Source organism: Vombatus ursinus, unplaced genomic scaffold (genome assembly GCF_900497805.2).
Source record: "Vombatus ursinus unplaced genomic scaffold, bare-nosed wombat genome assembly UNPS02009824.1, whole genome shotgun sequence".
In the NCBI taxonomy this organism is placed as follows: Eukaryota; Metazoa; Chordata; class Mammalia; order Diprotodontia; family Vombatidae; genus Vombatus; species Vombatus ursinus.
Genome location: NW_020949602.1, coordinates 8,892,863 through 8,907,391, shown reverse-complemented (window position 1 = coordinate 8,907,391; position 14,529 = coordinate 8,892,863). Strand labels below are relative to the sequence as shown.

At 45.1% G+C, this 14,529-nt stretch overlaps 1 protein-coding gene across 1 annotated transcript in view; it reads left to right on the top strand.

The window, feature by feature from the left end:
- The window catches only part of TM2D1 (TM2 domain containing 1), a 44,842-nt gene that overhangs the window by 14,833 nt on the left and 15,480 nt on the right, over positions 1 to 14,529 (top strand). The window contains exons 3-4 of the mRNA XM_027852821.1: positions 942 to 1,050; positions 6,855 to 6,946. Coding sequence (XP_027708622.1) covers positions 942 to 1,050; positions 6,855 to 6,946 — 201 coding nt within the window. The remainder of the gene's footprint in view (positions 1 to 941; positions 1,051 to 6,854; positions 6,947 to 14,529) is intronic.

Here is a 14,529-nt window from a genome sequence, read left to right as displayed (position 1 = left end):
TCACTGTGACATATTGGCCTCCCTGTGGGCCCCTGTTCTGTCCCACCCCCAGGTGTGGCTTGTCAATGGGTGGCTTATGGTCGGTGTTAGGATTCATCGTAGACCCAGTATACGTGAAACTGGATCATAATAAATGGTCTTGTGTGTATTTTTGTCCTTTCAAAAAGATTTCATTCTAGCAATATGACTTGTGAGTGGGGATGCACCTAGCTACAGTCAGATCAGTTCCAAGATATGTTTAAGTCCTTCCATTTGTTAATGCCTCCTCCCACCTCAAATGGCCGTGTATTTACTAATTTGTGTTTGTGTTGTGTCCTCCTAATACAGGGATTCTTAGCTTTCTTGGGGTCACAGGAACGTGATAGCCCCCTTCTTAGAATCTTAATTTTAAATGCATTAGATAAAAGATAGAGGATTACAAGGGAATCCAGTTAGAGTGAAATGAAGATGTCACTTTTTTCCCTGCCAAGTTCACAGACCCCAGGTTATGAATCTCTGTTCCGGTAGAATGTAAACTTAAAGGAAGGGGTACAGTGAGGTCTGAGGTCCAGATTACATCAAACAGTGAATCCCACGAAGGGTTACGCTGCATATTTCCACTGGGTTGGAACCAGTGACCATATTTTACATAATCATAATTTCAAATAGTGTGAATCCAAGTACATGAGACCACTTCAGGGGACTCCTTATTCTCACTTTGGTAGCATAGTGCCTTGTACACAGTAGGTATTAGATAAATATTTGCTAATTTGGATATCTTTGAGTGTCCATTTCATAACTAAACTATCACCATATGCCTATCGGTCTGCAGAAAGAATGTCTTCACTTGTTTGAGGGAAATACTTGCCCTTCTCCAGACTTCCAAGTAAGAGTGTTGTGTCATTACAAAGTCTGTTTGCTTGTAGAAAAGATAATTGTTTCTTGGCTTTTTCTTCCTTTAGCATCATGTTATCCAGCACCCAACATAACTTGTAAGGATTTTAGCGGCAATGAAACCCATTTTACTGGAAATGAAGTTGGTTTTTTCAAGACCGTACCTTGCCGTAATGTGTAAGTAAAACATTGACCTGAGTTTTCATTTCACAATTATTTGACTGATAATTACATCTTGATTGTGTGAGGAAGATGGATTAACTTAGGGGACACACGTAGAACTAATGGAAGTTAGGATCATGAATTTAGCACTGGAAGTTTCCATGTCATTCGGTCCAAACCCCTCATCTAACTCGTGGGTCAGGGCGGCAAGGTGAGTGGAGTTAGGTCACGGAATCCTGGACTGAGAGTTGGAATGGGCCCTGTCATTTTATAGATGAGGGAAGTGAGGCCCGTCGGGGGGAAGGGACCCAGCCACGGTCACATGGTGATAAGGGCAGAACCAGGATTTGAACTCATTTCTTTGGGGTCCACATCTAATGCTTGCTCTTCACTTTGCACTGAGGGACTTTTTTTTTTTTAAATTAATTTATTTTTACTTATCAACAGTCACTTCCATAAGCTTTTGAGTTTTAAATTTTTCTCCTCCTCCCTTCCCACCTCCCTCCCCAAGATGGCACTCAATCTGATATAGGCTATACGTACACATTCCTATTAAGCATTTTCACATTAATGATGTTGTAAGGAAGAATTAGAACCAATAGGAGGAACCACCAGAAAGAGGAAACAAAACACAACAGAAAAAAAAAAATAGCAAATAGTATGCTTCGATCTGCATTCAAACTCCATAGTTCTTTCTCTGGATGTGGATAGTGTTTTCCATCATGAGGCCTTTGGAGATGTCTTAGATCCTTGTATTGCTGAGAAGGATTAAGTCTATCAATGTTAGTCATCACGCAACGTGGCTATTATTGTGTACAATGTTCTCCTGGTTCTGCTCATTTCACTCAGCATCAGATCCATGCAAGTCTTTCCAGGTTTTTCTGAAGTCTGCATGCTCATCATTTCTTATAGCACAAAAGTATTCCGTTACATTCATATACCACAACTTGTTCAGCCATTCCCCAATTGATGGTCATCCTCTCAATTTCCACTTCTTGGCCACCACAAAAAGAGCAGCTATAAATATTTTTGTACATGTGGGTCCTTTTCCCATTTGTATGATCTCTTTGGGATACAACTGCACTGAGAGACTTTATCGTATTCTTTTGTACAAAATAACTTCAGTGTTTGAAATATAAACTATCCTTCTATAAATTGTATGAATGAACCAAAGAGAGAATCCAGTTTAAAAGTGGAAATGGTCAGTTTAATAATTCTTTGCTCATTGAGTTCATTGCTGAATGTTCCTTTGGACACCTTTCCATGGAAAAAGTTTCCTACAGTAAGTGTCATTGATGGAGAATATGAATCTAGTCCCACCCCCAGGATGACTGCCTCGTAAGGCTCTGGTTCAGGGACCCAGCACCATGTGCTTCTTGGGACAAAAGCATGTTAATGACATTTTATATTGGGTTCTGCTTGGCCTTTCTCTCGTCAGTAGTGAATACTACATCATAGACGCTTTCATTCACGTGGTGGCCTTCCTAGCTTCACGGCCTCAGTCGGGAGCTGAAGTCAGCTCTTCAGCACACCTGCAGGATCCTCCCCTCTCTCCCTCTGCAGAAAGCAAGTCCTTTATCCTCTTTTCTGGCTGACTTTAATTAACCTGCTGCCCTGACAATCAGGCCCAAGGTGCCATGAGGAAGTGTCTAGCATGACATAACGAGAAATGTATTGGTTTGATAAGGAGGAAACGTTAGCTTTTGTTCCATCCACGGCATGTATGCTCACCCATATGCACATGCATGCACGCACACACACACTCATACACACTCCCAGGGTTGGAAGGACTTACGGAGCCAGCCATACCCTCAACAAAGTCCTCTCCTGCACATCCCACTGCGTGGTCATCCAGCCCATGGGGAGGACTTCCACTGAGGACTCACCCCCTGGTTTTTGAGGTTTCCTCATCCACTTTGGATTCACTTTTTAGCTGCGTCTTCTTGGGTAAGGCCAGGGGATCATCAGCTGCGGGGGACCTGTAGGGTTACCTCTTCCAATTCCCTCCTTTGACACAGATGGGGAAAGTGAGGCCCAGGAGCTGACACGGCTCCTTCTAGGTCGTGTAGGCAGCAAGGAGCAGCTGAGCTGACAGGTGGTATGTTATAGTCATTGGAGAGCTTTAAGGAAAAGTTAGGTGGTCTTTGGCTTGTTGTGTGTTTCTTGAACGCTTATGGGCTGGACTAGGTGGTCCCAGCTTCTAACCCTCATTCTGTGATGCTGTGGTTGTCAGGGGAAAAAGGCTTTGGAACTTAGAGAGCTTTCAGATATCATGTGGAGTCACACAATGTTTCTTACCTGGCTGTAAGGGCTCCTCATCCATTTTCAGTGGTCACAGGGGTAGGAGGGATGACTAATCCCAGAAATGACAGAAGCCTTGGGAAGCCTGAACCCTGACCTTAAGCCACCGACATGACATATTAAAGAGAAGGGGTAAATGCCTTCAGTGGACGGGATAGCCATGGAGGAGGTTTAGCGCACTACCAGTTCATGGGATGTAGACAGGACAAAGACCCTGATGTGTCAGTGAGTGGGCAGCCAGCCTCCAGTGTCCTGGGCGTCGTGGCTCCTGGATTAACTGAGAGTGAAGTCCAGGCATCTGATGACATCAAAGGAAAGACATCAACACAAGAGGAGATGCAGAAAGAGAAAGAGCCTCCTCTTCTGTTTGAGTGGTGGCGGAGGAAGGAAAGCAGATCTTAGTGGGTGACTTCACATTGGGGATACCGGGGCGACCCCTGCCCATCTTTGTGAAGTTGCTGCCCCTGAATGGTGGCTGGTAGGCTTTGTACGAGGCCACATTCTACCTTGTACAGGTACTCGGGAATCACGAAAATGCAAGGTGATTTATACGAATTCTAAAGGAAATTTCCAGGTGTTAAATATGAGTGGCAGATAAATGACTTGGGTGATGTTAAGGATAGTTCAGCATTGGAGAGAAGCTGGGAGTCAATGGGGACGTTATAAGGGAAGGTCTGTGTGAGGTGATGCTGAGTGCTGGCTGTTCTGTCTGTCAGAGGTGTTCCAAAAAACCAGACCCATGTAAAACCAGGCTCATGTAAACAGCCTCCCGTGGTTGTCGTGAGACTGTTTATCCCAAGGAATGCCTTCACACCACATGCTAGCCAACACAGATGCCACCTTATGCATCCTTGCGGAACTCCGAGGGTATGACGGTTACTGTGAAGAGCTTAGAAAACCGGAAAGGGCTTGAGGATCGAGTGCCCTGAGAGCCTGGCCCTCCGTGTATACCCCCAGGCAGCACTTGATTGATGTCCCTGGGTTTTTGAGCTTCCTCCACGTCACCTGCTTTTTACATGCCTGTAACTGGGACGTAGCAGCATGCACAGATGCATGTGCATCAAAAGCACTTTCATCAAATACATTTGACCCCCTTCGAGAGGAACATAAGCAAAGTGATCGAAGCACCTCAGGGTCCATGCTTGTAACCCACGCAGCTCCCTAAGTGGAGTGGCTTTTGGTGCCGTTTCGTCTTCCCTTGAGTGCGTACTGTGGAACAAGAATAGGTGTTCAAGATGGTCATTTGAGTCTTTGCAGTACTAAAGCTACTCTGCGTACGGTAGTCTGAATGGCAGTTTCTGTATAAAAGTCGCTTCCAGTGGTTTTTGAGAGAAAACTCTGTGCCCCCATAAAATTGACCACGTTGCAATAAGACTTGTGAATGAGCTGCCCCCTTAATGGAGATCTCCAGACACCAGCTGGACTGGGAGTGTCAGAGAGGATTCTTGTTCAACCCTGAGCTGGACTTGAAAACAAAAGACGTTAGTTTGTCAGTCACATATGACTCTCTGTGACCCCATTGGGTGTTTTCTTGGCAGAGATACTGACGTGGTTTGCCCTTTCCTTCTCCAGCTCATTTTACAGAAGATGAACTAAAGCAAACGAAGTTAAGTGACTTGCCCAGGGTCACACAGCTAGGAAGTGTCTGAGGCTGGATTTGAACTCAGGAAGAGGAGTCTTCCTGACTCCAGGTGCAGTGCCCTGGGCACTCTGGCGCCCCCTGGCTGCCCCAGGGAAACCTATGAGGTTGGAATTATCCCATTGCGTTAAGACTTCTATTTCCTCTTGCTTATCGCCTATACTTTGGACATTTGTATATAAACACCAAGGCTTGTGAGTTTGGGTACTGCTCCTTTTTTGGATTTTTTTCTTCTGTGAATTTGTGGGTGTCCCAGCTGCTTTCTTTCTTCTTTGTGGATAGACATAGGCAGTCCTCTCCCTCCCCCAGTCTTTGTAGTTTAAGGTCCTATTGATTAGATTTGCCAGACCCCTAGGAGATATGTTCCGATCAACCTTTGCTGCGTGTGCTCCATTCTGGCCAGGAATTCTGGATCTCTGACTCAGAAAATCCACATCCAGTTCTCAGACCCCACCTTCTCAGCCAGCTGTTCACTTCCTAAATTACTTTTTCTCTTCTGCATCCCTTCAGTGGCCAACAACGGGAAAACCACAGCCTGTGCCTCTGTGATCTTGTTTCTTGCTCAGGACTTCATCATCCCTGGCAATCTGTGATATATTCCACAGAAGAGAGCAGGTTTGGGAAGAGAGAGTAGAAATGTACTTGTGGTTAATTTAAAGGAGGGGAGAAAAGGGACGAGGATAGAACCTTGGGGGTACGTTCCTCAAAGGAAGAGGGGGGAAATGGATTCAGTGGAGGAGAAAGAGAATGGGGTGGGTGGTGTCTCAGAAACCATTGCAATAGAGAATATTCAATAAGTGTTTTTAAACGGTCTGCTGTATGTCAGGTACTGTACTGGGTCTTAGAGATGCAGAAACAAAAGTGAGATTCTGGCCCTGGACCTCAGGGATATTACGTCCCTTGGGCCAATCAGTATGTTCACAAATAGGTAGATAAAGGATGCATACAGACAGATGGAACTGAGTGTCCAATCCTGGGGGAAGATCAAGGAAGATGGACACTGAAAAAAGGCCATTGGGTTTCTTGATGTTATTGGAGAGTACAGTTACAATGTGGTAGAGATTGAGGGTCAGAGCTTTATTGTAAGGGGTTGATGAGAGTGGAGACATTGGATATATGTCAGATTGTCAAGTTTAACAGGGAAAAGGAAGAGACAGATGAGATAGAAGTAAGCTTTTGGATGCTCTGAGCACAATTGTGGGGTGATGGAAGGTCCCCATCAAGAGGGAGAGATCAAAGAGGAAGGGGACATGGGAGGAGGGAGCGGAGGGGGAGGGAGCCAGACACAGGACGTGGGAGGAGGGAGCAGGGGGGGGGGGGAGCCGGACGCAGGACATGGGAGGAGGTGATGGATCAGAGGGCAAAGGGAGATGAAGCAGGGGAGCTTTGGAAAATGGCAGAAGGAAACTTGAGTGAGTCATCAGCTGTAAAATGGGAAGAATATGGTGGAGATTGGGAGTGAGAGGAGGGCATCCAGTGGTTGGCATGGGCTTCTTCCATGACCTCTGTTACACCAAAGCCTTTTCAACCAGATATTGTATTGGGATTTTATCTTTACCCGTCATTGTTAATTATTGTTAAATTATAACTATGCTAAGTTTTGCCAGAATTTTTTTTTTTATTAATGACCTACTGTGTGCGGGGCATACTACATTCTATTTTGGCTGAGTATCATTGAAAAGCATGTATTTCTAGCTTACCAACAAGAATCTAATTTTAGAAATGGGACAAGTAGTTAAAATACTTACATTTAACTAGAACCCAGTTTATTTCGACTCACAGACCATTTTAAATATGGTGTTCTACCAATATGATTTTAAAATGCCATTTACTTCTTGGAAATATTAGTCTTTGAATCTTGGTTTTTGTTTTCCTGCAGAAACGGCTACTCCTACCGGGTGGCAGTGGCTCTCTCTCTCTTCCTTGGCTGGTTAGGAGCAGACAGGTTTTACCTGGGATACCCTGCTTTAGGTGAGTGAACGCAGCGATCTGAGACTTGTGTTTGTATGTGTATGGGTATTTTCTCTTAGACGGACCCTCAGCTCTTCTGAACGTTCAGTCTCCATATGCTGCTTGGGATCGAGTGGGGAGACATCTGCAGCAAAACAGAGCCCGCATTTGCTTGGCCATTCTGTGTCTGCGCAGCATGTCTGTTTCCTTGCAGAGCCGTGTTTTCACTTTCATAGGAAGCGTGTAGGGATAGGTGGAATGCGGGAAGTTCTCTGCTTAGAAGTGCTGACTTAGAGACAGCTGTAGCGCCAGATGGCCACTGTCACTGTCCCCTCCTCTTCCTCCTCCTGCCCTGGACTGTGGAGCTTAGGGGTTGCTGCCTGTGGTATCTTCTACTCTCCATGGGAGCTGACAGCCCAGCAGTCCCTGCCCTTTGGGTCTTTCGGAGTCCCCAGCTCCCAGAATCCTGGGATTTCTGACCCTAGTAGCCAGGCTGGTTTCAGGGGAATACCTGGAGCTGTAGGAGACATGCTCTTCACTCTTAGCAGTCTGGCTCCAGACCTTGTCCTTCCACAGAACCCATGATCTCCACAGGTATCGATGATCTCGTGCTTGCCAGATCTGAGGGCCTTTTCTCAGTCCTATTCTCTCGGTGGTCTTTGGCCCTGTTACCTCTCTCTTTTCCTTGAGGATTTCTTGTCACTGTTTTCTCTTGGTTCTCCTCGTACCTGTCTGACTACTCTTTCTCAACCTCCTTTGCTTGATCTTCATCCAGGTTGTGCCTGCTAATGCTGGGGGACCCCCAGACTCTGTCTGTACTCTTTCAGCTCCCATGGATTCAGTTTTCATCTCTGTCCTGATGATTCCTTCTCTGCAAGCTAGAGTTTCAGTGATTGTCCTAAAGCACTGAGAGGTTGTGACTTTCCTGGGTCACACAGCCGTTCTGGTCAGAGGTGCGGCTCGTACCCAGGTCTTCCTGGTCCTGAGGCTGCCTCCCCTAACCACTAAGCCAGGCTACCTCTCATCACCTCAGAGGATCAATCTACACAGAATAGACATAAGATAAGTGTAGAACATTGAATGTGAGGTAGTTGGGGGGAGGGCACAAGCCCTTGGGGGCTCAGGAAGGAATTCATATGGAAGGTGCTCCAGAGGGTCTTGAAAGAAGTGCAGGGTTCTGTGAGGCCGAGCTGAGAGGGAGGGAAGCCATTCTGGGCGTGGAGGTGAGGAGATAGAAAACAGAAAGCTGAATAGACAGAAAGGAGGGATTGTCGAGTGCTGGAAGGGGGGTAACACAGAATGGCTGGCTCAGGGCTCGTGGCAGGCTTCTCAAACCAAGCTGTGGAGCTTATATGTTATCTTGGGGGTAATCGGGAGCCATTGCAGGTTTTGGAGGAGGGGAGTGACATGGTCAGACTCGGAATCTCTATGGGGAGAGACTTGACGTAGGCCATTGCATTAATTCAGGTAGGAGGGAATGAACCAAGGTGGTGGCTGATACATATCTTAAAATAAGAAAACAGTGAATTGAGCCCTAGAGGCACTGTGGTACAGAGGAAAGACTGTAGGATTTGGAGCCAAAGGACCTGAGGTTGAGTCCCGGGCTGTGCCAGCAGGCTGGAGACCTCACCCCTCGGGTCCTATTTGCTCATCTAGAAGAGGTGGGGATTGGATGAGATGGCCTCTCAGGGCCTTCCAGCCTTAAATCTTTGAATATAACAAATAGCAGAGCACCCTGAGGGGGAGATCACATGCCAGGAAGTCAGACTACCACCACCACTATCATCTTCCCTTAGACCGCTAGTGGAGGCAGCCTAGGCCTGGACCCTGAACCCATGAGCCTCGGGAATAACAGTGCCCCCAGACCACCAGACCTGCTACCAACCCAACCCTGGGAAGCATCATTGTGGAGAAGGGGGCCTGCCTTCCCCATTACCTCCAGCAGCCACTGCCGCCCACCTTCCATCAACAGACAGAGAAAATCATAGAGGTCCTGGATGTGGTGGCTCCCCCCATTCCAGTGGTCCTGCTTCTAGCCTAGCCCTCACAGCCATTATCCAGGGAAAGAACTCCTGTGGAGAAGAGGTCAGCTGTCCCCACAGGGCAGGCAGGTCAGCCTCGCTGAAGCAGCAGGGCAGTCTAAGGGAAAGACAGGAGGCGGCTTGTAGTGGGCAGGTCAGACACCCCCGCACCCCCTGCCAGCCCCCCTATCCTCGCCCCTGCAGCAGGGGCCGCAGTCACAGTTACTGAAGACCCAGAGAAGGAAGTGCTTGACCCTGTCACGTGACTCACCATCAGAAACTGATAGGATTTTATGAGTGGAAATGACATTAAAGAAGAGGTCTTATTGCCATCTGCTTTGCTGCCCAACCCTAAGGACTATGGGACTTTTCCATCTGATTTACAGTTGGAACGCCCATCTATGTTCTCTCTACTGTTAGTCTGTGAGATCTGGGAGAGTAGAGACCGTCTGACTTTCTTCTCCACAGCACTTACAATAGTGCTTTGGACAAAGCGAATGCTTAATAAGTCTTCTTTCATTCATTCATCCATTCATTCATTCATTCATTCATTCATCCATTCATTCATTCATTCCACCGACATAGCTGAAGAGCTGTTGTGTTGTCCTGTTTGGCCCCAGAGGGTAGATCTGTGAATGGAGAATTTTGTAGAGCTGCAGATTTAGATTTGTGGTATGGAAAAATTTCCTAATGGAAAACTTTGCAAAAATGGAACAAGTCGCCTTGGCTGGAACCTAGACTACATGAGATAAGTGTGGAAATATAGATTGGAGCCAGATTGTGAAAATCTTTGAATTCAAGGATTAGGCATTTATACATTTTTCTGTAGGCAGTAGGAAAGGAATGAAAGGTTTTTGGCAGGGAGGCTCACTTGGACATCACTTTGAAAGATGAATTGGAGACGGACGAGGAGGAAGAACAGTTAGGTGGTTTTTCTGATCCTCTAGATTAGAGGAGATAAGATCCTAAAGTGAAAGGAGCAGGTGAAGAAAACAAGATATGAAGTTCAGGTGGACCCACCAGCATCTGATAGTTGATTAGATATGCCAGGTGAGGGTGAGGGAAGTCAGTCAAGAGATTACAATTTTGAGTGACTAGTGCACACCCATCAATTTACAGATGTGGAAGACCATGCCCTTTTCTAAAACACTGCATCACGGGTCTCTTTTTTTAAGCCAAATCCAGAATTTTACATTTATTTTAAAATTTTCATATTATTAAATTTGACCCATTCTTGCCTTTTGAGATCTTTTTGGAACTTGTCATTCAGCATGTTATTTAGTTTGATTAGCTTCAACTTTTAAGTCATCAGCAAATATGAGAAGCATTCCTTTTAGAGATATAAATTTTTCCTTAATTACTGCTTTGGCTACATGCCACAAATTTTGGTATGTTGACTCGTTGTCATTATCTTTAATGAAATTATTGGTTGTTTCTGTAATTTGTTCTTTGACCCTCCCATTCTTTAGGATTAAGTTAATTAGTTTACAATAATTTTTAATCTGTGCTTCAGAGGCCCTTTATTGAATGTAATTTTTATTGCATTATGGGTGATAAAAAGGCATTTAATATTCTTTAACGCATTTGTTTGTGAGGTTTTTATGTTCTAGTATATGGTCTGTTTTTGTAATTGTGCCATGTACAGCTGAGAATTAGGTATACTTCTTTCTATTCCTATTCGGTAATCTCCAGAGGTTTAGCATGTCTAACTTTTCAAAAATTCCATTTAGGTCCCTCTTTCTTGTTTATTTATTTATTTTTTTTGGTTCAGTTTATCTAGGTCTGAGAGAGGTAAATTGGATTCCCCCACTATTCTAATGTCACTGTTTATTTTTTCCTAGAACTCATATAACTTTTCCTTCAGGAATTTAGATGCACTTGGTACATGTTTATTTAGTACAGATATTAATTCGTTGTCTTTGGTAACTTTTAGCAAAGTGTAGTTTCTCTGATTATCTCTTTTAATTAGGTATGCTTTTTCTTTTGATTTATCTGAGATCTTGATTGCTGAAGTGTAATAGAAAAATACAGAATAATTCATGACTTGGAGTGGCATCCTTGCACAAGGCTTAGCACGTCCGTGCTCATCTCCTCTGCGTTGTTCCAGCTTTAGTGTCTTTGCTGCATAAGTGAACCTGAGGAACATTCCTTTTATGGCTTCGTTCTAGTGTGGACAAAAATGTTATGTGGCACAGGGCCATTTTAGAGACTTCCCCTTCCCCACTGACACTGAGCCATTAATGTCTACTCTTTGGCTCTAGTTATTCAGTTGGTTTTGACTAATTATAATAGCTGACATTTTTATAGCACTTACTATGTACGAGGCCCGGGGTGAAGCACTTTACAATTATTATCTCATTTGATCACCAGCGACCTCGGAAGGTAGATGCTGTTATTATCTACATTTTACAGTTGAGGAATTTCAGGCAAACGAGGTGAAGTGACTTACCCAGGGTCACACAGCTAGTAAGTGTCAGAGGCCAAATTTGGACTTAGATCTTCCCAACTCCAGGCCTAACGTTCTAAGCACTATCTTACCTAGCTGTAGTCATCTAGCCCATACCTCTTTATCTTCTTTAAGAGATTTTGTCAAATGCTTTGCTGAAATTTGGGCTTACTGGACCTACAGTTTCTTCCCCATCATCTCCCTACCAGTCTTGTAACTTTTTCAGTGAGTGGATGAATGAAAATGGAATTGGTTACGGCTTCACTATGTGAGAGGCACCCTGTCAAGCCCTCCGGAGACAAATTCAGAGGACAGGACAGTCCCTGCCCTCAGAAAGGCAAAAATGATGTTTGCAAGTGGTACCAAGGAGGAACGTTTTGATGGGGGAAGTTATGTACATGCTGTGTGGACTCATTGGGGAAAGATAGCTCGGAGCCAGACCTTAAGGCCAGAGGAATAATTATCCTAAAAGAAAAACAACAGCAGTTAGCATCATATAGCATTGTAAGGGATGGCAAAGCCCACCATCCTGGGAGGGAGGTGCCCTTATTCTCCCCATCTGAGGCAAAGTGACTGGCCCACAGCTGCCCGCCAGGAAGTGTCTGAGGCTCATCCGGACTCCAGGCCTGGCTCTCTGGGAAGCACTAGTTATTCTCAGGCAGGGCCTCATCATGTATTTGAGGAAGATCTCGTTGGTAGCCATGCGGAGAGCCTTTGGAGGCTTTCCCTGGAAAATAACGGTCTGACCCAGGCTGGTGGACATGGGGCAGAGAAGGGGCCGGGTGCTGCCCTGGATGGGAGTGAAGGAGGAGCGGGCCTGCACCGGGGCTTCCTGGGTCAGCGTGTGTCTGGCTGGTCGGCCACACTGCTTTTCATATGTAAAAACAGTCAGTCTTCATGAACTTCTTATGACATTGTATGTTTTAAGGAGGGAAATCACTGTAAGTTAGTTGGCATTTTTCCTCAGGTATGGCCTGTTAAGGTGTTTCATGGTTATATATTGAATGTTATAGTAGACAGTGGGGAGGTGATCAGGGGATCCTGATCCCCCACATGGTGAAATTGCAGGATGTTAACGGGTGGGTAATAGAGATAAAGTTCCCCCTTTCAGACTGTCTTGTAAAGGGCTACCCCTTTCAGAATTTAGTTGGCCAGTGTAAGGGAAGTGGGAAGAGATGTGGGTGCTTCTTTCCAGTCCTTTGGGAGGTGTGAGGAGGGTTCCTCAGGCAAATTAACGGCAGAAAGAAGGCTCCGCGAGCCTGCCTCTGACAAAGGACCCACCCTGCCCTGGCAGGTGAGAAGAGAGCCAGCTGCAAAGAAGCAGCTCAGCTCCCAATAGAAATCCCTCTATCCTAGTGGAGCAGCGGGGTGTGGGAGGAGAGGAGCCTCTCTCTTGTCTTTCCCGCTGGCAGTGGTGTCTTACAGGAGACTCATGGCCTGCAGAAAGCAGGCCCTTCATTCAGCCGTGCAGCTGTGAGGGGGAGGAGCATGAGTTCATCGAAAGCAAAGAAGAGCATTGTGGCTGGCCAGGCCCCGCCATGTGCAGTGCTGTGTGTGTGGCGTTCATGTGCCGCCAGTGTATCTGCTTATGCACTTACGATCTGTGTTCCTTCTTCCCACTGATGATGTGTGTATTTACGGGAGAGGTGTCCTGAAGTCCCCATTCTTGCCATGTACCATTGCATTAAATACCTGTGATTTGAACTCCTTGTGGCCTCTGAATGACTTTTGAAGGTGAATAAATAGGTGGAAGCTAGTATAGCCCCCAGAGTTGCTGGGTCACTCTTGATCCTGGGGTGCTTATCCGCAGGAGCAGTTGGCCTTCTGGTGTGAGTTAGAGGGTTAGCCCCAGAGCGGGGTACTACAGCTGCTGTTTGAGAGAAAGAAAATTAAAAAAAAAAAGAAAGAAGATAGAAGAAATGATGAGCAGGCAGACTTCAGAAAAACCTGGAAAGACTTCTATGAACTGATGCTGAGTGAAGTGAGCAGAACCAGGAGAACGTCGTACACAGTATCAGAAACATTGTGTGGTGAGCCACTTTGCTAGACTTGGCTCTTCTCAGCAATGTAGGAATCTAAGACAATTCCAAAACAATCCCAAATGCTGTCTGCATCCAGACGAGAGAATTGTGGAGTCCGAATGCCGATCAGAGCAGACTGTTTGCCCTCCTCCTCTTTTGTTGTTTTGTTTTATGGCTTCATTCTCGTGCTTCCTCCCATTAGTTCTAATTCTTTACACCATGACTAATGGGAAGTATGCTTAAAAAAAGTAAAATGGGATAATAATAGCACCTACCCCAGGGTTGTAAAGCACCTGGCACATAGTACACACCTAAATAAATACTTATTCCTGTCTACGGTCCAGGTGTTCTAACCTTATGTGTGTCATAGGACCCTTTGACAGCCTGGAGAATCCTATGGGTCCTTTCTTAGAATAATGTTTTTAAATGAACAAAATAAAATAGAGAATTACAAAGGGAAGCAATTTAAAAAAGAAAGAAGATGCTTTCGATGTTAAGGGGCTTTGCTTTGGTTCACTCTTGTCCGGCAGCAGAGAGCAAGGGAAGTCAGTCCTTTTTCCCAGTAAAGTCTGAAGAGATTTAGAAAATTCGTTTTGCTCAATCTTTGGAAATTTTTCCTTTCTAGGCCTCCCATCATCCTCTTCAGTCTGTTCTGTGTTTAATACAGAATACATCAGGGCTGCTTCATCTGGAACCCTTTCATTTGTCTGCTCAATATGAAGTCTTGTTCTTCTAATAATATTCTGTCTTTATGTTTAATTCTGTGTTAACATCTGTGACATTTTTTTCTGATATGCTATAACTAGCACATTTTATTTTGCCCATCTGTTGCATTAAGAGATTATGGCTCTTGACGAGAAAGCCTCCTTTGGAGGCGCTGACTGCAGAGCCTCCCATTTCCTAATGCTCTTCGTTTTCAAGTGTAAATATTTTCTTATTGTGAGAATAACAATGTGTCGTAGTCTTAGTCCTGGAGTTTAAAATCTTAGGTTTGTCCATAGTATTCTGATGGTTTAAAAATGTGATTACTAAGTAAGTTTGAAGTTACCCGTCTGGACTGGCATATAATGGAGAATTCTTAAACCCAAATGAAAAAGATTTGCAAGTTAAGCTTCT